Source organism: Pipistrellus kuhlii, unplaced genomic scaffold (assembly GCF_014108245.1).
Source record: "Pipistrellus kuhlii isolate mPipKuh1 unplaced genomic scaffold, mPipKuh1.p scaffold_m20_p_3, whole genome shotgun sequence".
Lineage (NCBI taxonomy): Eukaryota > Metazoa > Chordata > Mammalia > Chiroptera > Vespertilionidae > Pipistrellus > Pipistrellus kuhlii.
Genome location: NW_023425529.1, coordinates 102,037,748 through 102,060,675, shown reverse-complemented (window position 1 = coordinate 102,060,675; position 22,928 = coordinate 102,037,748). Strand labels below are relative to the sequence as shown.

The 22,928-nt window shown below is 39.8% G+C and overlaps 1 protein-coding gene across 10 annotated transcripts in view; it reads left to right on the top strand.

The window, feature by feature from the left end:
- PDS5B (PDS5 cohesin associated factor B) overlaps window positions 1-22,928 on the top strand; it is a 213,873-nt gene that overhangs the window by 72,599 nt on the left and 118,346 nt on the right. For all 10 annotated transcript variants that reach the window (XR_006742919.1, XM_045588607.1, XM_036456226.2 and 7 more), the window contains 2 exons: window positions 554-680; window positions 20,807-20,887. Coding sequence is in view for 9 of the 10 variants with exons in the window: in XM_045588607.1 (XP_045444563.1) it covers window positions 554-680; window positions 20,807-20,887 (208 nt within the window). In the remaining variant the exon portion in view is untranslated. The remainder of the gene's footprint in view (window positions 1-553; window positions 681-20,806; window positions 20,888-22,928) is intronic.

Genomic DNA, 22,928 nt, shown 5'->3' with positions numbered 1-22,928 from the left:
AACTGTGTTTGTTATAAATATTGGAAGGCTAAGAGTTGTAACTTAAAAATTTATTAACATTTTTATAGATGATTTAAAAACAAATAATCAAGTTTGTGATATAGAAAATAATACAAGCGTAGCATTAAGACAATCTATACCCAATGTAAAAATATTTCTAGGGTTATGTTTTTATCTTTTTATTAACATGTATTACTGACTAATTCATATGAATAGTTGAATTATTTGTGTGTTCTTTAAAATTACTATAATGAACTTCAGCAAAGCAATTTGATTTTCTGAAGTTAAATATAATGTTGTATTTGAGTTAATTACTTTTGATTTTGAGACTTGTTAAAATTAGGGGAAAGTAATCCAGGAAATGTAGTTTAAAAAAAGATTTTGGATACTATTAGAAGATTTGGGAGCTAGGGAAACTTTAAATGAATATATAGAATTTGATATAATTAATATTTTAGTATCTTTTTAATAAAGTGTAATGTTTGTTAATACCATGTTATGATTAAATAATGAATATTTTAGTTACACCCTAAATATCTATTTTGAATTTCAGCAATGGCCACAATCAGAAAGTTCATATGCACATGGTAGACCTCATGAGTTCCATTATTTGTGAAGGTGATACAGTATCTCAGGAGCTTTTGGATACAGTTTTGGTAAATCTGGTCCCTGCCCATAAGGTAAGTGCAATATATACTGAAACATATTTAAAGCCTATTAATATATTATTTTAAAATATATTTTATTGATTTTTTTAGAGAGAGGTAAGGAGAGAGATAGAGAGCTAGAAACGGTCAATGAGAGAGAAACATCGACCATCGACCAGCCGCCTCATGCACAACCCCCCACCATGGATGTGCCTGCAACTCAGGCACATGCCCTTGACCGGAATCAAACCTGGGACCTTTCAGTCCGCAGACCAACGCTCTACCACTGAGCCAAACCAGTTTCGGCTAAAGCCTATTAATATTAAGGTCTAGAATTTGTACTTCTGTTAAATACAACTTATCCTTCTTTTACTTTAGTTTTGGAGAATCTGTTTCATTGATTGGTATTAATAAATATTAATTGTGTTTAATAAAAGTGATACACTTATTAGTCACAAATGTAATGAAAGGAAATAATTTAGTTCGTGTGATAAAATATCTGTAATAACTTTGTAATATCTCATTTTGGATGAGACGTGTTTCAAGAACTGAGTTTAATAGCTACTGAAATACTATTATATAACTTTGTATTGGGAGATGCTGCAAGCAAATAGGCCCTAGTGTAAATTAACAGGAGGGGTGAAATTAAAAGGGAAGCCTCTACTAATTTGAAGATAGAGAATATATTGCTGACAGTATTTCTTGCCTCAGTGATGTTAATCAAAAGGAATATGTGTGTTTTTCTTTGAAAATAACTCATTTTCTTAATTATTGTACTTGTCAGGGGAGATACCATGATCATGAAAATAACTAACTTTCCAGTAAGCAGTTGGAAATATGATTCTATGATTCACAGGGATCAAGTTTAAAGAGAAGGCCACAAGAATCATCAGTATAAAGATCCATATAAACTTAAACCCTTTCTAGCAAGATGTAATCTAAGTTTATAGCTATACAGTATTCACACAAATTAATGCTTCAGTGAATAAAAATGACCGCATAATGCAAAATTTCCAAATGCTTAAAATTAGTTCTTAAGTGCTGAAACCCAGACACTGCACGTAGCAGTATTAGATATTTTTTGTTGCTTGGTTGTTTGCTTTTTTAATGTAAAGAAATTAACTTTTTAAATTTCTCAATTTATTGGGGTGGCATTGGTCAACATGAACATAGAGGTTTTAGATGTGAGTTTCTGTTATAAGATCTATAAATACTGTGTACACACCACTCAAAGTCATCTATTATCATATAACTAGAGGCCCGGTGCATCCCTTTGGGATCGGGCCTAAACGGGCAGTCGGACATCTCTCTCACAATCCAGGACTGCTGGCTCCCAACTGCTGGCCTACTGCCTTTCTGATTGCCCCTAACTGCTTCTGCCTGCCAGCCTTATAACCCCCTAACCACTCCCATGCCAGCCTGATTAATGCCTAACTGCTCCCGTGCTAGCCTGTTTGCCCCCAACTTCCCTCTTCTGTTGGCCTGGTCACCCCCAACTTCCCTCTTCTGTTGGCCTGGTCACCCCCAACTGCCCTCCCTTGCTGGTCATCTTATGGTGGCTATCTTGTGTCCACATGGGGGCAGGATCTTTGACCATAAGGGAGCAGCCATCTTGTGTGTTGGAGTGATGGTCAATCTGCATATTACTCTTTTATTAGATAGGATAGAGGCCTGGTGCACAGTAGGGGCCACCTGGTTTGCCCTGAAGGGTGTCCCAGATCAGGGTGGGGGTTCCCTTGGGGCATGGGGTGATTTGGGTGAAGCCTGTGGTGCTTTACAGGCCAGCCACATCCCCTGGCGAACCAAGAGGAGGCCCTGGTATCTGGAATTTATTTTCCTTCTACAATTGAAATTTTGTAGCCTGGAGTGGAGCCAAGCCTCCTGCACCCATTTTTGTTTGGATTTGTTTACCTTCTATAATTGAAACTTTGTAGCCTTGAGTGGAGGCCTCGACTGGCTAGGGCAGGCGGAAAGCTTGGCTTCTTCCATTGCCAGAGAAACCCAAGCCTCCCTCCTACTCTCTGTGACCGCAACCATCGTGGTTGGGATTAATTTGCATATTCACTCTGATTGGCTGGTGGGCGTGTCTGGTGGGTGTAACGGAGGTATGGCCAATTTGCATATTATTCTTTTATTAGATAAGATAGGATCTTCTTCCCTCTGGTAATCAATAAACTGCGTTCATGATTTGTGTTCATGAGTTTCAGTTTTATATCCCACAAATGAGTGAACTTACCGTATTTTTCGGACCATAAGACGCACTTTTTTCCCCCCAGAAGTGGGGGGGAAAAGTCCCTGCGTCTTATGGTCCAAATATAGCCTACACATGTACTTTAAAAAAAAAGTTTTTTTACTTGCCCGGCTCTGTGTGGTCTCTGTGTGCTTGCCCGGCTCTAAAATGGTTCTAAATGCTGCTGTTTACTTTACAGGGTTGATTACATGTGTTTATGACTGTGATGTTGGGTTTTAATGCACATAAAATATTTTAGGACACTATTTGTTTCAGAATCTTTTTTTCTTCATTTCCCTTCTCTAAAAACTGGTGCGTCTTAGGGTCCGGAGCGTCTTATGGTCCGAAAAATACGGTATATGGGTCTTAGCTTTTTCTGACTTATTTCTCTTATCATAATGTTCTGAAGGTCCATCCATGTTGTAAATGGCACTATTTCAGCCTTTGTTATGGCTGAATAGTATTCCATTATGTATATGTACCGCATTTTCTTTATCCAGTCTGCTATCTCAGGATACTTTGGTGGTTTTCATATCTTGGTCACTGTAATGTTGCAATGAAAATAGGGGCTCATATATCTTCGTGAACACATGATTTTGAGATTTTCGGGTATATACCCAGGAGAGGGATTACTGAGTCCTCTGGTAGCTCTATTATTAATTTTCTAAGGAATTGCTGGACTGCTTTCCATAGTGGTTGTACCAATCTACATTCCTACCAACAATGAATGAGGGTTTCCATTTTTCTACAACCTCTGCAACACTTGGTAATTGGTTGTTTTGTTGATACGGGCCACTCTTAACAGGTGAGAGGTGGTATCTCATTGTAGTTTTGATTTGCATTTCCCTAATTGCCAGTCAGGTTGAATGTCTTCTCATATATCAATATCTATTGGCTGTTCCTATGTCTTCTTGTTCCTATGTCTTATTTTCAGATCCTCTTCCTCCTTTTTGACTGGGTTGTTTGGAGAGTTTTATGAGTTCTTTGGAAATTAAACCTGTGTTGGAGCTACTGTTTGCAAATATCATCTCCTATCTGATAAGCTGCCTTTTTATTTACAGTCAGTTTTTTTTTTTAGGTGCAGAAGCTTTTTAGTTTGATATAGTCCCATTCATTTATTTTTGCCTTTATTTCCTTTGCCTTTGGGATAAATTTCATAAAAGGTTCTCTACAACCAAGATCCATAAATTTGGAACCTGTTTTTTATGTTAATTATTGCTTTGGGTCTTATATTAGGTCTTTGATCCATTTTGAATTAATTTTTGCACATGGAGACAAACTATAATCCAATTTCATTTGTTTGCATGTGGCTTTTCAGTTTTCCCAGCACCATTTATTGAGGAAAATGTCTTTACACCACTGTGTGTTTCTGGCTCCTTTGTCAAAATATCTGTCCATATACGTGTGGTTTTATAGCAGGGCTTTATTCTGTTGCATTGATCTTGTGTCTTTTCCTCTGCTAATACCATGCTGTTTTCATTATCAAAGCTCTGTGGTATAATTTGAAGTCAGCATGATACTTCCAGCTTTGTTTCCCCCCCCCCCCCCCCCCCCCCCCCAGGATTGCTTTGACTATTTGAGGTCTTTTGTAGTTCCATAAAAATCTAATGATTTCTTCTTCTATTTCTTTAATGGGGATTGCATCAAATCTGTATAGTGGCTTGGGTAATATGGCTATTTTAACTGTGTTGATTCTTCCAATCCATGAGCATGGAATATTTTTCCACTTTGTTGTGTCCTTTTCAATCTCTTTTAATTATACGTTATGATTTCCAGTATATAGATCTTTCATAGTCTTTGTTATGTTTATTCCTATGTATTTTATTCTTTAGGTTGCAAATGCAACAGGAATTTTTTCCTCCATTTCTTTTTCTGAAGTTTTATTTGTTTTGAAGGCAATGGATTTTTGCACATTAATTTTTGTATCCTGAATCTTGACTGTATTTATTTATTGTTTCTAATAGTTTTATGGTGGAATCTGTAGGGTTTTCTATATACAAAATCATGTCTGTAAAAAGTGAGAGTTTGACTTCTTCTTTCCCTATTTGGATGCCTTGTATTTCTTTCTCTTTCCTTATTGGTCTGGCTTGGACTTCCAGCACTGTGTTGAATCAGTGTCAGGAGATTGGACATCCTTGTCTTGTTCCTGATCTTAACAGAAAAACGTTTCAATTTTTTACCATTGAGTATGATATTAGCTGAGGGTTCCTCATACATGGATCTTGTAACTTATCCAGTGTTTTTCTGGATCTATTGACCAAGATCATAATTTTTATCCTAAATTTGTTAATATGGTATATTACATTGATTGATTTGAGTATGTTGAACCATCCTTGTGCCCCTGGAAAGAACACCACTTGATCATGTATTATTTTTTGGATGAACTGTTGATTTTGATATGATAGTTTCTTTAGAATTTTTGCATCTGTATTTTTCAGAGATATTGGTCTGTAGTTTTCTTTTTTTCTTATCTTTGCTATGTTTTGTATTGGGGTTATATTGGCCTCATAGAAGATGTTAAGAAGTATTCCATCTTCAGTTTTTTGGAAGAATTTGAGAAGGATAGGTTTATGTCTTCCTTGATCATTTGGTAGAATTCATTGGTAAAGACAATGCACCTGGACTTTTTTTTATTTTTTTAAAATATATTTTATTGATTTTTTTACAAAGAGGAAGAGAGAAAGATAGAGTTAGAAATATTGATAAGAGAGAGACATCGATCAGTTGCCTCTTGCACACCCCCTACTGGGAATGTGCCCGCAACCAAGGTACATGCCCTTGACCAGAATCGAACCTGGGACTTTTAAGTTCACAGGCTCTATCCACTGAGCCAAACCGGTTTCGGCTGGACTTTTTTTTGTAAGGTTTTTGATGGTTAATTTCATGTCTTCACTGTTGATTGGTCTACTTAAATTTTCCAATTCTTCATGAGTTAAGTCTAGAAAAGGTTACATATTTCTAGGAACTTATCCATTTCTTCTTGGTTCTTGAATTTGGTGGCATATAGTCTTTCCTAATATTCTTTGTTTTATTAATTTTTGTGCGTAATCCTTTTTGTTCTCTACATTTCCTTCAATTCTGCTGTAATTTATATTTCCTTTCTTCTGCTGACTTTGGGCTGCTTTGTTCTTCCTCTTCTAGTTTTTTAAGATGTGATGTGAGTTTTTTTTACATGGGATTTCTCTCTCTCTTTTTTCCCCCCCCTTGAGATAGGGCTGTAATGAGATAAACTTCCTCTTATTGCTTTCAAAGCATTCCAGAAGTTTTAATCTATTATATTGCATTGTCATTTTCATTTGTCTCTATATATGTTTTGATCTCATCTTTTATTTCTCCTTTGACCTAGTCTCTTTTTGGTAACATATTCTTTAGTTTTCATGTATTTGTGGGTTTCTTTACTCCCTTTTTACATTTGATTTCTAATTTCAAGGCATAGTGATTGGAGAATGAACTTGGTATGATTTCAACGTTCTTGAATTTGTGGATGGTAGTTTTGTGGCCTAATAAACATGTGGTCTATCCTTGAGAATATTCCATGTGCCCTGGAGAAGAATGTATAATCTGATGTTCTGAGATAAAAGGTTCTGTAAATTTTAATTATGTCTATTTGGTCTTGTGTTTTATTTTTAGGCTGATATTTCTTTATTGATTTTCTCTTTGGCTGATCTGTCTCTAGAGCTATCAATTTAGTATTAAAAGACTCAACTATGGTTGTCTTTTGACTTGTTTCTCCCCTTAATTCTGTGAGTAGTTGTTTTATGTATTTCGGTGCTTCTTGGTTGGGTGCATATATATTAGGAAATGTTACTGATGTCGTGTCTGCTTTATCATTATAACCAGTAGCCCAATGCACAAAATTCGTGCAGGTGTAGACTTTCATTGCCACAGCTACCTCGATCCCACAGCCACAGTCCCGGTTTCATCCCAGAAGGACATCTGGAAGGATGTCTGGTCTAATCAGCATATTATGACTTTATTATTATAGACTAGGGGCCCTGTACACGAAATTCGTGCATGGGGGTGTGTGTTTCTCAGCCCAACCTGCACCCTCTCCAATCTGGGATCCCTCTTACAATCCAGGACTGCTGGCTCCCAAGTGCTCGCCTGCCTGCCTTCCTGATTGCCCCTAACCACTTCTGTCTGCCAGACTGATTACTCCCTAACCACTCCCATGCCAGCCTGATTGATGCCTAACTGCTCCCCTGTCAGCTTCTTTGCCCCTAACTGCCCTCCCTTGCAGGCCTGGTCACCCCTAACTGCCCTTCCCTGTAGGCCTGGTTCCCCCCCAACTTCTCTCCCCTGGAAGCCTGGGTCTCCTCAATAACCTTCCCCTGCAGGCTTGGTCACTCCCAATTTCCCTCCTTTGCCAGTCTGGTCACCCCTAAATGCCCTCCCTTGTAGGCTTGATCGCCCCAACTGCCCTCCCCTGCTGGCCTGATTGCCCACAACTGCCCTCTCTTGCAGGCTTGCTTCCTCCCAACAAACTGCCCTCTCCTGCTGACAATCTTGTGGTGGCCAACTTGTGTCCACATGGGGGCAGGATCTTTGACCACATGGAGGCAGCCATCTTGTGTGTGAGAATAATGGTCAATCTGCATAGCACTCTTTTAGTAGATAGGACTATTATAGATGTGTCTATCTTTATCACATATTATCTTTTTTTCTTTTAAAACTATCTTGTCAGATACAAGTATGGCTGCACCTGCTTTTCTGTGGATGTTATTCCTTGGATAATTATTTCCTACCCATTTGTCTTTGCAGCTTAGATGGGTCTCTTGCAGGTTGGGTTTTGTTTTCACTCTGTTACTTTGTGCCTTTTTATTGGTGAATTTAGGCCATTTACATTTAGGGTAATTATTAATGTCTCGGGACTTACTATAGCCATTTTATCTTCAGTTTTCTGGTATCTCTGTGACTCCATGGGTTCTTTTCTGTTATTTTTCTGTCATTTTTGTTTGGTGGTATTTCATACTTCTGTGTTTCTTCTTTTTTTAAGCTATATGTTTTGATTTAGGGATTTTTGTGTGAGGTTGCTATTAGGTATATGAAAAATAAACCTGTATATACACTATAGTTTTTCTAGTTTTTTCTTTTGAAGGCATCTGCTCTTCATCCTTCTTTTCCAATTCATACTTTTAACCCTTCTTCGTTTATAAGTTTTTTGGTGATGTTATTATTAGTGTTGTGACTTTATGTTCTTTGTTTCAAGTGTAATATCTCTCTTGAGTATTTCCTGCAGTGGAGGTTTTCTGGTGATAAAATCCCTCAACATCTATATGTCTGGGATCGTCTTTATTTCTCCTTCACATTTAAAGGATAATATTGCTGGATATATTATTTGTGGTTGGAAATTTCTCTCTCAAATGTTTAAATATTTGGTTTCACTTTCTTTTGGCTTTAGAGTTTCTGCCGAGAAGTTGGATGAAATTCTGATGGTTTTTCCTGGGTAGGTCACTTCTTTCTTTTCTCTGGTTATTTTGAGAATATTTTCTTTGTCATTAATTTTTGACAGCTTCAATACCTAGTGCCTTGGAGAGGACCTCTTTGGATTGAGGTAGCCAGGTGTTCTGTGTGCTTCTTGGATTCAAGGATCTATTAGGTCTAGTAATAATTAATGTCGTTTTCTAATACTTTTTTAAATCGAATTTATTTAAACAATACAACAACATTTAATCAACAATATAGTTGCCGTTGTTTTCTACTACTTGTGCCCAACGCTCAGGAAGCATTTTAATCCCTCTGTTGTAAAATTCTTGTGATTTTGATGCAAAAAATTCGGTCAGTGCATTTTTGAGGCATTCTTCATTATTAAATTTTTTTCCAAGAAGAAAGTTTTGCAAAGAACGAAACAAATGGTAATCGGAAGGGGCAATATCAGGAGAATATGCAGGTTGAGGGAGAACTTCCCATTCCAACTGGCGCAGTTTTTCAGCAGTGATTCTTGCAGTATGCGGTCGTGCGTTATCGTGGTGAAGAATTACACCCTTCCGATTAATCAGCGCGGGTTCTTTTTCTCTTAAAGCTTGGGCTAACCTTTCCAATTGGGCACTATACACTGCACTTGTAATGGTTTGGGTAGATGGTAAAAGTTCATAATGAAGAATTCCTTTAAAATTCCACCAAACACACATCATCACTTTTTTCGCATGCAAGTCAGGTTTTGGCGTGGGCTGCGGAGCCTCATTTTTGTCCAACCATTGAGGCCGCCTTTTCAAATTAACATACAGCACCCATTCTTCATCTCCGGTAACAATTTGCACTAAAAACGGCAAACGGTTTTGACGAGAGAGGAGCGAACTGCAAATTGTGACTTTGATTACGGTTGTTGTCGGTCAACTCATGAGGAACCCATTTTCCAAACTTTTGGACTTTGCCAAGTGCACGCAATTGATTGGAAATTGTTTTTTTGTGAACAATTTAAAGTTGTCGCAAGCTCTTGTTGGGTAATTTGAGGATTTTGCACCAAAAGAGCTTGAAGAGCTTCTTGATCAAAATTGGACACACGGCCTCGACCACTCTTGTCATCTAACGAAAAATTTCCCTCGCGAAATTTCTCAAACCAACGCTGGCATTTTCTGGCGCTAACTGCATCTTGACCAAGAGCACTACAGATGTTTTTTGCAGCCTCACTTGCTTTTCTTCCTAATTGGAACTCGTAAAGCATGCAGTGCCGAATATGCTCTTCATCCGCCATCTTCTTAGCCCTAGTTTTGCAACAAAAACCAAACCAAACACAAACTTTTTCAAGCAAAACTTGTTAATTGCACTTCACACGTTCTGTAGATACCACGTGTTTGAAGGTTCTGTCAATACAAGTCAACGCCAAGCAAGATTTTAAACGAATGTTTAAAAACGACATTAATTATTACTAGACCCGATAGTTCTTTCCATAGGTTTGGGAAGTTTTCAGCCACTATTTGTTTGAATAAAGTTTCTGTTCTTTGTTCCCTCGTTTTATAGATTTTGAAATAGATATTTGCTTAAAGTGTTCCAGAATTGATGAAATAAATTACCGTATTTTTCGGACCATAAGACTCACTTTTTTTCCCCCAGAAGTGGGGGGGGAAAGTCCTTGCGTCTTATGGTCCAAATATAGCCTACACATATACTTTAAAAAAAAAGTTTTTTTACTTGCCCGGCTCTGTGTGGTCTCTGTGTGCTTGCCCGTCTCTGTGTGCTTGCTGCAGCCACTGTCCATTCCTCCGTGCCCAGAGTGTCTGCCCCGCTCTGTAAACCCCAAGTGGTAGAGGAGTTCCCATGTATGGTAGTCAGCCTCCATGCCCTCTCTGCAGCCATATCTCCATGTCAGCCCAGGTGCGGTGTACGGTAACTGCGTAATCCAAACCGTAATCATCGCCTGTACCCCTTGCTGGCCCGTACTCCGTGCCCGGAAGAATGCCGCGTCTATTCCCCCAATCATTCCTCTCCGCCCTCTGTTGCCGTGCTTGACTACTGGGTAGGCGTACTGTAGATCTCCGCCCACCAGTAAACTCCGCCCTCCGCTGGATGCCCTGATTGATAACGCCGCTATGTCAGAATTTCTCTTCATACTATTATACCGGTAACTGTCAAAATGTTTGTACTGCAACAAACTTCATACCGGTATATTGTATGCAGAGACTTTCTGTGATACCAAACCAACAACATTTACCATAATGTAAAACACTCTCCAGCCTCTTCTCTCACCACTACAATGTGTAGATACCCATAAACTATGCAAAGAAAGCATAGAAAGTCTCTGCATGATTTATGGGTTTACACATTGTAGTGGTAACACTGAACTTTTTGTTTCAGAATCTTTTTTTCTTCATTTCCTTTCTCTAAAAACTGGTGCGTCTTATGGTCCGGTGCATCTTATGGTCCGAAAAATACGGTAATTTTTCTTTCACTCCTCAGGAATACCTATAATTCTAATATTTTTATTTCCTGCTTTAGTCAGATAGTTCTCTTTTTTTCTTTATGCTCAGTTCTCTCTTCTTCCCTCTATGTTATTTCTAAATTCCTATCTTTGATATCACTAATTCTTTCCTCCATCTGGTTGGCTCTGTTTTCTGTGCTCATTAGTTCACTTTTTTTTTTTTAATTTAATTTTATTTATTTACTTATTTCATTAGTTCACTCTTAATCTCCTTAATTGCATACTTCTTTTCTCGGATTTCTGACTGATTCTTTTTTAAAGTTTCAATCTGTTTGGTAAAGTACTCATTTTGTTCATTGATTTGTTTTCTGAGTGCATTTTCTCACATCTCGAATATTTTTAGAACCACAATTTGAAATCTCTGTCATTTGTATCACATATTTCCTTGTGTCCACCAGCTTGCTTGCTAAGGATTTCCCATTTTCTTTCTGGTCATTCTTGTTACCGTGGTTATTCATGGTATTTGCTTATCTCACTTGCCTAGGCATTTATTTCCCTGTAACTATGGCCAATAGGAGCTTTTCCTGAAGTGGTCTTTCTGTTTTCAGTAGATGGTGCTGAATTGCAATATTTTCTTTCAGCTCCATTATCTCCTAGTCTTGAACTTCCATAAGATAGTATAGCCAAGCTTCTTGTTGGTGGGTTTTGGTTACCCACCATATAGTGACTCCACCCTAAGCACCTGCCAAGGATGAATCACAGAAGAAACAGTGCTTCTACTACATTAGCTCTTAGTTTAAATATATGCTCCTAGATACAACTCTGAGAGCACCAGGGAGGCTAGTTTTGGGAGTCCAAGTGGTAGCAGGGCTCTATGGTTTAGTTTCTTTGTCAGAAACACCACTGCCCATCTGCCAGTGGAGAGCCCCATGAAAAAACCCCGTGTTCTGTCGGGCGTCTGCTGAATCACAGTTCACTCCCTCACCATTCCAGCCAAAGGAAGTGCCTGCTAGGCCATCTTTCTCCCCTCTTCTGGCTAAGCCAGGAACTTCACTGTTGCACAGCTGCCTATTTGTGGCCTTTTGCACTTTCCTCACATCTTGTCTTCCCCTTTATTCTTGGTTGCCCACCTTTAGGTCTTTCAATGCATGGGTCTGTCAGACTTGTGTCTTTGTTGAGCAGGGATTTCTTTGTTGAATTATAGTTGGTTAACTTGTTGAAAATCAGGAGGAGAGGTCAAGGTACTCTCTCACACTGCCATTCCTCTGACAAATATAAATGAGGTACTCAAAAAAAATACACTGAGTGGCCAGATTTTTATGTGTTCAGAGATCATAATAATCTGTCACCTAGTGTATATGAAAGGAGGAGAAAGAAGTTAGGGAAAAAATAGAAATGAAAAAATGGTCATTATCATTAAAATATTTATTGAGTTATAAACAATATAGAAACTTGGGAGATCAATCTGAGGAAATTTTATAATCAAAGAGATAAAACATAAAAGATGCTAAGACATGAAATATAGATGAAAGGTCTAATATGTTTAATAGTGATTTCAGAGCACCAAGTAGAGAGTGTTTTATAGATTTTGAAATAGAAATTTGCTTAAAGTGTTCCAGAATTGATGAAATAATTAATTTTTGTGTTAGAGGAATTAAGTGTCATGAGCAGAATAAATAAAAGTCAATTACAGTTCCAGCAAATACTGGAGAAATTGAATGCCAAAACGTGAATAACCTATAAATCATAATCATTAACAATGGAATAAAGTTTAAACTGCTGACTTTTTGGTAGCTTAGATAAATGACAGAAGATAATGGAACTTTATTACCACAGTGCTAGGATATATATATATATATGGCTAAGTAACTGACCATACATTCGCCTGACTGACTGACAGACTGACCTGCTGGTACATATGACGTGCACTGATAATTGAAACATAAATGTTGACTTGCGCATGCACAATACATATAAAGCTCTCACTGATGCACATTTTACTAATTTTCTTTCATCTCTGATACTTCTATTATAGAGAAAAGGCAAATAGCAATATTAAAATATTTCTTCTAATTTTCCTTTCAATGGCACTGGGCCACTAGTCTATACTAATAAAAGGGTAATATGCTAATTAGACTGGATCGACCATATGTATTCCAGACATCCTTTCTGACAAAGCCAGGGACATGGCAGGCCTGCAAACCCCTTGCCCCAGCTGGCTCCACCCCCCACCCTGATCTGGGGCTTCATTCAAGGCAGGCCAGCTGGTCCCCAACCCCGTGAACCAGGCCTCTATCCTATATAATAAAAGGGTAATATGCAAATTGACTCTAAAGGCAGAATGACAGCTGGACCAGTCACTAAGAGGTGCACGTACCACTTCTTGGTTTCTTTCCCCGGCCGGCAGGTTCTGATCACCTGATGGCCACCCACGGCGGGGGTGAAGCTGGCAAGCTGGCAGGAACAGCTGACCTCTTGGTTCCTTCCCATGGCCATCAGGCACCGATCAGCCAGTGGCGAACAAGGAATGGGGGCTGAGTGGTGGCAGGGGGTGGGGCCGCCTTTGGGCAGCTGGGAAAGATGGCCTTGATCATAAGTGAGATCTAGGGACCATATGCTCACATGAATTTTATGCACCAGGCCTCTAGTACCGTATATTATAAGACACCAACAGCAATAATGATTGTAATAATTAATTAAAGAACTATTAAGAAAACTAGAGGCCCAGTGCACGAAATTCGTGCACAGGGGTTTGTGTCCTTCAGCTCAGCCTCTCGGTTAGGATTGGGCCTAAATGGGCAGTCGGACATCCCTCTCACTATCCAGGACTGCTGGCTCCCAACTGTTCGCCTGCTTGCCTTCCTAATTGCCCCTATCTGCTTCTTCTGCCTGCCAGACTGATCACTCTTTAACCATTCCCCTGCCAGCCTGATTGATGCCTAACTGCTCCCCTGCCAGCCTTATTGCCCCTAACTGCCCTCCCCTGCAGGTCTAGTCACCCCTAACTGCCCTCCCCTTCAGGCTTGGTCCCCCTCAACTGCTCTCCGCTACAGGGCTGGGTTCCCACCACCCTCCCTACCCCCAACTGCCCTTCCCCGCAGGCCCATTCGCCCCAACTTCCCTCCTGTGCTGGCCTAGTAAACCCTAACTGCCCTACCCTACTGGCCTGATTGCTCACAACTGCCCTCCCTTGCAGGCCTGGTCCCTCCCAACTGCCCTCCACTGCTGGCCATCTTCTGGTGGCCATCTTGTATGTTTGAGTGATGGTCAATATGCATATTACGCTTTTATTAGATAGGATAAAGGCCTGGTGTATGGATGGGGGCAGGCCGGTTTGTCCTGAAGAGTGTCCCGGATCAAGGTGGCAGTTACCTTGGGGCATGGGTGGCCTGGGCTGTGGTGGTTTGCAGATCAGGCCCGCTCCCCGGCGAGTGGAGGCTCTGGTATCAGGGATTTATTTATTTTCTATAATTGAAATTTTGTAGCCTTGAGCAGAGGCCAGGGCCGGCCAGTAAGCTTGGCTTCCTCTATCACTGTGTGCAACCCAAGCCTCCTGCGACTGCTGCCATTTTTGTTATGATTTATTTATCTTCTATAATTAAAACTTTGTAGCCTTGAGCGGAGGCCAGGGCTGACCGAAGCAGGCGTGAAGCTTGGCTTCCTCCATTGCCAGGGACACCCAAGCCTCCTGCTCACTCCATGGCCACAGTCATCTTGGGTGGGTTAATTTGCATACACATTCCTGATTGGCTGTTGGGTATGGCTTTTTGGTGTAGCGGACGTATAGTTAATTTGCATGTTTCTCTTTTATTAGTGTAGATGATCTTAAAACATTGGATACAAATAGCATATAAGATTGAATAGGGCCATGGCCGGGTTTGCTCAGTAAGTTGGAGTGTTAACCCCTGCACCAAAAGGTTGTGGGTTTGATTCCTGATTAAGGCACGTACCTAGGTTGTTGGTATGGTCCTTGGTCTGGACACACACAGGAGGCAACCGATTAATGTTTCTGTCTCATATTGCTGTTTCTCTCTTCCCCTTCTTCTTTCTGAAATTAATAAACATCTTTGCATGAAGATTTTAAAAAAAGGTGTGAATAGAGTGGGATTGTGGTGTGATGGTCGAAAAGGTGAGTGGGTGGTGCCAGGCCAGGGCGGATGCAGTTGGGGGCCTGATTGACCCACAGATGATAATCAGCAGTGGCAGCTAGGGGCAGGGCTTCCATCTGGCTCCCAGGCACTGAGGGGGCTAAGCAGGGGCCTGGCCCTAACTGATTGGCTATAGACAATGACCAGCAGAGTTGGCAGGGGGTGGGGCTGCCCCCCGGCTCCCAGGTGCTAGGGGAGCCGGTTGGGTTGCCGTGCCCTGACCAATTGCCCATAAGCAGGATGGTGGAGCTGGAGAGAGGGTTGCACCAGGCCAGTGCAGGGTGCTGGCAGAGCTGCGAGACTGGGGGTGTGAGCTCAGGCCATCAGCTGCAGAACTCAAACTGACCACAAAAGAACTTAAATTTATTATCAGATTTCTATTAACCATCTAAGTGGCATATAACTTTATATTCAGTAAGCTTTGCAGATTATAGAAAGAAAGGAATGTTTCACATTATATACTAGAGGGCCAATGCACAAAATTCATGCAAGGAGTTTGGCCCCTGCCCACTGAAGTGGCCACCTCAGCCCTCACAGCCCTGGCTTTGTCTCTAGAAGGTCATCCAGAGGAATGTTCAGTCTAATCATGCTAAAGACCCATTGCATGAAATTTGTGCATGGGGGCGGGAGTTATCCCTCAGCCCTGCCAGCATCCTCTCTAATCTGGGACATCCCTCTCACAATCTGGGACTGCTAACTCCTAACCACTCGCCTGCCTGATTGCTCCTAACTGGTTCTGCCTGACAGCCTGATTACCCCTTAAAACTCCCCTTGCCAGCCTGATTGGCACCTAACTGGTCCCCTGCATACCCCCAACAGCCCTCCCCTGAAGGCCTGGTTTCTCCAATTGCCCATCCCTGCTGGCCATCTTGTAACAACTTGGATGCCGCTATCTTGTGGCACCCATCTTGTGATGATGTGGGGTTGCCCATCTTGTGATGGCGTGAGGGTCAATTTGCACATTACCTCTTTATTGTATAGAACCAGAGGCCCGGTGCACGAAGTTAGTGCATTGCAGGGGGATGTTCGACTGCCTCTTGCAATCCGGGATTGCTGGCTCCTAACCGCTCTCCTGTCTGCCTGCCTGATTGCCCCTAACTGATCCCCTATCGGCCTGATGGTCCATAACTACTACTCTGCTGTCCTGATTGTCCCTAACTGCCTCTGCCCTTCCCCACCCCTGGGACCTAGGATTTCCTTTTCAGGCTGGTCACAGTCACCTTAGTCTGGGTTTCCCTCCCTATGGCCAGTTATAGGCATCTAGGACCCAGGCTGCAGGCACAGGCGTAGCCGCTGGTACCCAGGACTGTGGGGCGGGCAGTTTGTCCTCTCCCTCGCTGCAGCCCTAGCTGCTGGTACCTGGGACCACGGGGCGGTGGCTTGTCCCTCTCCTGGGCTGTAGCCTGGCTGATCCTTATTCATCTCGTGCAAGCTCATTTGTGCCTGACTGGTCCCCATTCCCCACTCCCCAGTGTTGAGTGTCTGAGCTGTTATGGCGTAATGGCATGAGGGTATGATGACTATTTGCATATTAGTTCTTTATTATACAGGAGGATATATTTAAAAACCAAGTGACTGAGACAACCAGTCGCTATCATATGCACTACACCCAGCCAAACATCTCCTACCCAGCCAGACCCCTCCCATGCATAAATTTGTGTACTGGGTACCTAGTTATAGATATAAAAGCTTAAGCAACCCAATGACTGGTTACCTGGTCACTATAACTCACACTGACCACCAGGGGACAGATGCTCAACACAGGAGCCGCTCTCTGGTGGTCATTGGGCTAGGCCAGTGGTTGGCAAACGCATTAGTCAACAAAGCCAAATATCAGCAGTACAACAATTGAAATATCTTTTGAGAGCCGAAAACCGACTTCTGCGCATGGGCCACAAAGTTTCAATTGCACTGTATGTGCGTGCCCACACCTGGTATTTTGTGGAAGAGCCACACTCAAGGAGCCAAAGAGCCACATGTGGCTTGTGACCACTGGGCTAGGCAGGAGCAGCAGGTGACATTGGATTGCTGGTTTCTCTTGATCCCCAAAGGCTCTGCTCAGGGATTCCACCCTTGCACAAATCTGTGCACTGGGTCTCTAGTGAGTGTATAATTTCCATAGGGGGGTAGACTAAACCAAACAACAAAGGAGAACCATAGGCTAATTTAATTTGAAATATAACATAAATTCAATATAAAATAATAGTAGTATCCATAATGTTATAAAGTACTATTGATACGAAGCAAAATTGGCTTTTGTAGAATGAATTTACATTGGTAAATGTTAGCAGTAAATTAAGATATTTGTGTAAAATAACAGATCAAAGAGAAATAATATCAGTGCATGCAGAAAAGATCATTTGATAAAATTCAGTATAATTTATGATAAAAGTTCTTAGCAGATTTGAAGTAGAAAGGAACCTCCTTAAACTGATAAGGATATGTATGATAAGAATATATATGTTCTTAATGGTGAAATGTTTAAACCTTTTTAAAGTTAGGGATATTATAAAGATGTTCCTTCCACTCAGGGGGGGCGGGAAATGCTATTTCTATACAACACAAACTAGAGGTCTTAAGTTAGTAGACTAAAACAAGACAGACAAATAAAAGATAAAAGTATTATAAAGATTGCCGAAACTGGTTTGGTTCAGTGGATAGAGCGTCAGCCTGAGGACTGAAAGGTCCCAGGTTCGATTCCAGTCAAGGGCATGTACCTTGTTTGCGGGCACATCCCCAGAAGGGGGTGTGCAAGAGTCAGCTACTCAATGATTCTCTCATATCGATGTTTCTAACTTTCTATCCCTCTCTCTTCCTCTCTGTAAAAAATCAATAAAATATATATTTTTAAAAAGTATTATAAAGATGACACAAAGCTGAAATTATTTGCAGAGATATGACAGCCTGTACAGAAGAAAGTATAGTTTCCAATATGAGAAAATTTTGCAAAGTTGTTAGATATAAGATCAATATATAAAGATCTGCTGGAATAATATAAAAATAATCATTTGTAGCTTTAAACAAAGACTGTACTACTTAGAAGTTTAACAAAAATGTACATGATCTTTATGTTGAGAATCATTGGTTGACTGAAAAAATAGAAGGTGTAAATGTGCATGATTTGTTATTGTTTTATGGGACTGGAAACCCAGCATCATACTGATGACAGCTCTGCATATGAATACGTAATTCAGTCAGAATAGAAGCTAAAGGTGTTTGTGTGTATGTGCATCTTTCTTTAGTTTGACAAACTGATTTTAAAATTTACATGATGAGCAAATGACCAATACTAGCCAAACAATTTTTAATAAGAATAAGAAAGTAGGAACTGACCTTACACACTGTTAAGACATTGTTTCCTTCTGGTTCCTGCAGGCAGTAGTAGACAAAAAGATATAAGGAAGTAATGGAGAATTTTTAAATGGCTGCCTGGTTATATGGAAACTTGAGTATGTGGGTATTACAGGTTGATGGAGGGAAAACAGACTACTTAATGAATGGTTTTTTAGGACAATTGATTATTTATATGGACAATAATAATTAGCTTTTATTATTTATTTATTTATTTATTTATTTTTGTTAATTGTCACCAGAGGATATTTTTCTTTTTGGTTTTTAGAGAAAGTGAAAGTGAGGGAGAGAGAAATAGGGAGAGGAAATGGGAGAGGGAGAGTGAGCCGGAGAGAGAGATTACTGTGAGAGAGAGACATTGATAGTTGCCTCCTGAATTTGCCCCTACCAGGGCTGGGGATTGAACCTGCAACCAAAGTTAAGTGCCCTTGACTGAGACTTAAACTTGAAGCCTTCAGTGTATAGGTCATTGCTCTAACCATTGAGAAACATCAGCCAGGACAATAGTAAATTCTTATTTTACACCATATCTAAAAATAAATTATAGGTAGAATAAAGATTTAAATCTGAGAAACAAGTCTTTAAAATTTTATTTGTAAACATAAAACAATATCTTAACCACAAAGTTGAAAATAATTTCTTAAGATATAAAACACAAGGCAAGTAAAAGATTGATACGTTTGATCACATTTAATTTTTTTAGTTCTATATGCTCTAAAACACCAAAAACTTTCTTGGAAAGACAAGTGTAGGTTACGGCATGTTACACATATAATTGACAAAGGTTTTGTGTGTCAAATTTATAGAAAATTTCTATAAATAAATAACAAAATGGAAGATAGTATTTACAGAAAAGTACTATATGTACAAGGAGCATGTATAAGACATGTAATTTAATGTTTATGAATAAAAGAATGAGTAAACTAGCATATATAGTAAAATACTAAGTAGCTGTGAGAAATGAATGAAGTAATACAACACAAATAATACAAATCTAAAAGTATGCTCAATGTAAGTTTCAGCATATATACATACTAGGGGTCTGGTGCATGAAATTCATGCACGGGGTGGGGGGGAGCAGGGGGGCAAGGCAGTGTGTCCCTCAGACCAGCCTGCACCCTCTCCAATCTGGGATTCCTCTCACAATCCAGGACTGCTGGCTCCCAGCTGCTCACCTGCCTGCCTACCTGATTGCCCTTAGCCGCTTCTGCCTATCAGCCTGATCACCCCACCCCCTAACCACTGCCAATCTGATCAACACCTATCTGTTCCCCTGCTGGCCCAATTGCCCCTATCTGCCCTCACCTGCTAGCCTGATCACACCTAACTGCTCTCCCCTTCCGGCCTGATTGCCCCCAACTACCCTCCCCTGCTGTCCTGGTCTCTCCCAACTTCCCTCCCTTGCTGACCTGGTCACTCCTAACTGTCCTCCCTTGCTGGCCTGATTGTCCACAACTGTCCTCCACTGCTGACCATCTTGTGGCGGCCATCTTGTGTGTTGGAGTGGTGGTCAATTTGCATATTGACCTCTTTATTATATAGGATTCTATAGGATATTCATCCCTGGTCTCTGTAATGTTTAAACTAGAATGTATCTTGATTTCATTTTACAATAGATATTTTGTCATGATTCCTTCTGTCATCGTCAAAATCTATTCAGAAGTACATTTTCTTAAGATACTTTTTCCTGTGCCTTTTTTCTTTTCATAATTTACTCTTTATGTTTCTTGTTGTATACTTGAATTTACTTGTGCTCTGAGATGTGTTGAGTAAATCTCCTTTCCCATAGCTGCCCCAAATGTTGTATTTCCCCTTTTGTGGACACACCTGCCAGCCCTGCGCACCTCCCTCCCCCTTTCCTCCCCACACTAGAACCCAGTTTATTCTCTTAGGATGTTTTGTGAAAGGTTTCCTGTGGGTCAGGTTCACGCAGCTATGACATGAGGCTGTATGTATCAAAAGAAATTTTATTTCAAGCATCTGGGTGCAGACGAGCTGAGTCGGAAAAATGAGTAATTGGCAACTGGAGGGAGAGTCAAGGTTTTTATCAGCTTCTGTTGGTACAGGCAGTTTCTGTTGATGCACCGAGCTTGACTGATGGGTCTGTTTTTTAGTTATCTAGGCTATGCGGAGCTCAAGACTGCAAGCTTTTGGTAATATATCTGCTAAGCACAATAGGTTTCCTTCGCCCCATTTTATTCACTTTAACCCTTTCATTTGAGTTTTTGAAGTGAAACAGCCTGTATTTATTTATATTCAGCTGTGTATAAATATATAGATTTAGAATGACTGTCTCCTCTTGAATCTACTAAATATTTATTGACGTTTTCTATATGGTTTACATTGTTATGAAGAAAATGTATTTACCTTTGCTTGCAAGGGATGTTATGATTTAGTGGATCAGTTAGTTCTAAGAGAAAAACATGTCTCTGCCTTCTCTTTTGTTCTGAATTTTAGACATTTTTTTCATTCATTTATTTGAGTGATTTGTTTTGTTTTGTTTTTGCATACAGGTACTATTTTGCTTTTCATAGTTAGAGAAATATAATATAGATATTATTATGTTTTTCAGAATTTGAACAAACAAGCATATGATTTGGCAAAGGCTTTACTGAAGAGGACAGCTCAAGCTATTGAACCATATATTACCAATGTAAGTCTTGTAATTAGTTGTCCAAAGAATTAGCCAAACTTTTAAAGACTATTAGAAGCAGTTTTTGACAAGTAGTACATGCTTTTAAATTTTGTATTGTTTTAATTATTAAGTAATGTATTTTCTTTCTCGTTATATAAAATTATTTTTGGTTAACATTTTCTAGAAAGTTAACACTCATCTTGTTTAATCATTCGGTGCTTCTTTCAAATTGCCTCGGAACCAAAACAGCTTTATTTAGTTAGCAAGATATACTGTTTTCTAGTGTTAGGGAAAAAGTTAAATGTAATTAGATAAAATATATGGAACTTTTTATTATTAAGAGAAATTGTTTACTGCTTTTTGGAGATTAAATTGATTTGTACCAAAGGAAGATATGAACAAATATGAAGACCTGAAAATTGACGGCAAGTATGGATGTTATTGACTTGGTGAAAGTTGGCTATCTTATTTTGCCTGGGGAAAATTCCATACAAAGCTATCTTCTCTGAGAAAAGGGAAGAATTCCAATGAAATGAGCCCTTTCAAAATCACCTCAAATCTGCTTATTTAGGACTAGATTGACAATCTTGTATTTTTTTTCAGAATAAATGTATTCCAACACATGGGTTCACTGATAGAAATTTATTGTAAGTTTTTTCTCTCCACAGTTCTGTGAGTTGCACAAATCTAGATTGCACTATTCATTGTATTTTCTTGTGAATGGTTCCTTTTGGAACAAATCTAGAACATTGTGTAACAGTTTTTTCTCTCCATCTACTTCGTGCTTTCACTTACCTTCAAATATGTAAATGATGTAAATCTTTCTTTTTGAAAAAAGTGAGAAAGAAAACTTTTTATAATTACTTAGGTACTTAATTTTTCTGAAATTATTGGCGATTTTTTCTTGTACTACACAAAAATTAATTCAGTATATAAGCTACATCATGAAAAGATGTGCTTTGAAAAGTAACATACTTTAGACAACAGTACCTTAACAAATCCCAATTTTTGTTTCTGATTATGGCCTTAAGTGATTCTAAGCACATGATTAGGAAAAATATACTTGATTTATAAATTGTTTTGGAGGGTGAACTTTCAGAAGCTGGATAATCAAATTATGTAACTTGTTTTAATAGCTCTAAGATTGTCAAGGAACTCTAAATATTGATTTAAGTTTTTGTAAGTCTTGGGAGTATATTGGTTAAATTGGGTGGATTGAATTTTCTTCTTTATTGAGTTAATAGTAGTTGAAGTGTGTAGACCAGACACAGGTATTCTTGCGCCATGTCCTTTAGACACACTAGGTGAGCTTCTCCTGGTGATTATTTAAATTAATATTGCCAAGCTTGGATGCTTTTTAGGGAAACACAACTTTCTTTGATACCTTTTTCTGGCATAAAAAGAAGAAAATAACACCATACCATGTTAATATCTTTTCTAGAGTTGGATAATCAAAGAAAAAAGGTTCAAGATAGAATAGTAGTATTTGTTGGAGTTAGGTTACTAGGTTCCAAACATTTGTGCATGCTTGAAAATCCTATTTAATAAAGAGGGAATTTGGTAATTGGCCCTATGCCATTACAAAGATGGCAGCACCCACAGCCAATAGGGAATATGCTAATTGACTGCCCCACTCTCAAAGATGTTGGCACCCACAGTCAATAAGGAGGGAATATGCTAATTGACTGCCACGCCTTCAAAGATGGCAGAGCCCAGTCCCCAAGGGTGGGCTTGAGGCACAGGTAAGCCTCTGATGGCAGCTTTCCAGCCAGTGCCCAAGGTGCAGGCAACCCTCAGATGAGGCTCAGGTAACCAGGCTGGCCAAGGCTTGTGTTGCCAGCAGTGGCGGCAGCAGAGGTGTGATGGGGTGTCACCTTCCCCTGATTGCCAGGTTACCTCCAGCTCCTGAGGGCTCCCGCACTGTGACAGGGGGCAGGCCAGGCTGACAGACCCCCTCCACTGTATAAAATTTCATTCACCAGGCCTCTAGTATTATAATAAAATTTAAAAGGTAAATAAAAGGACTAAGATAGGACTTTTAGCCATCCCAGATAATCAG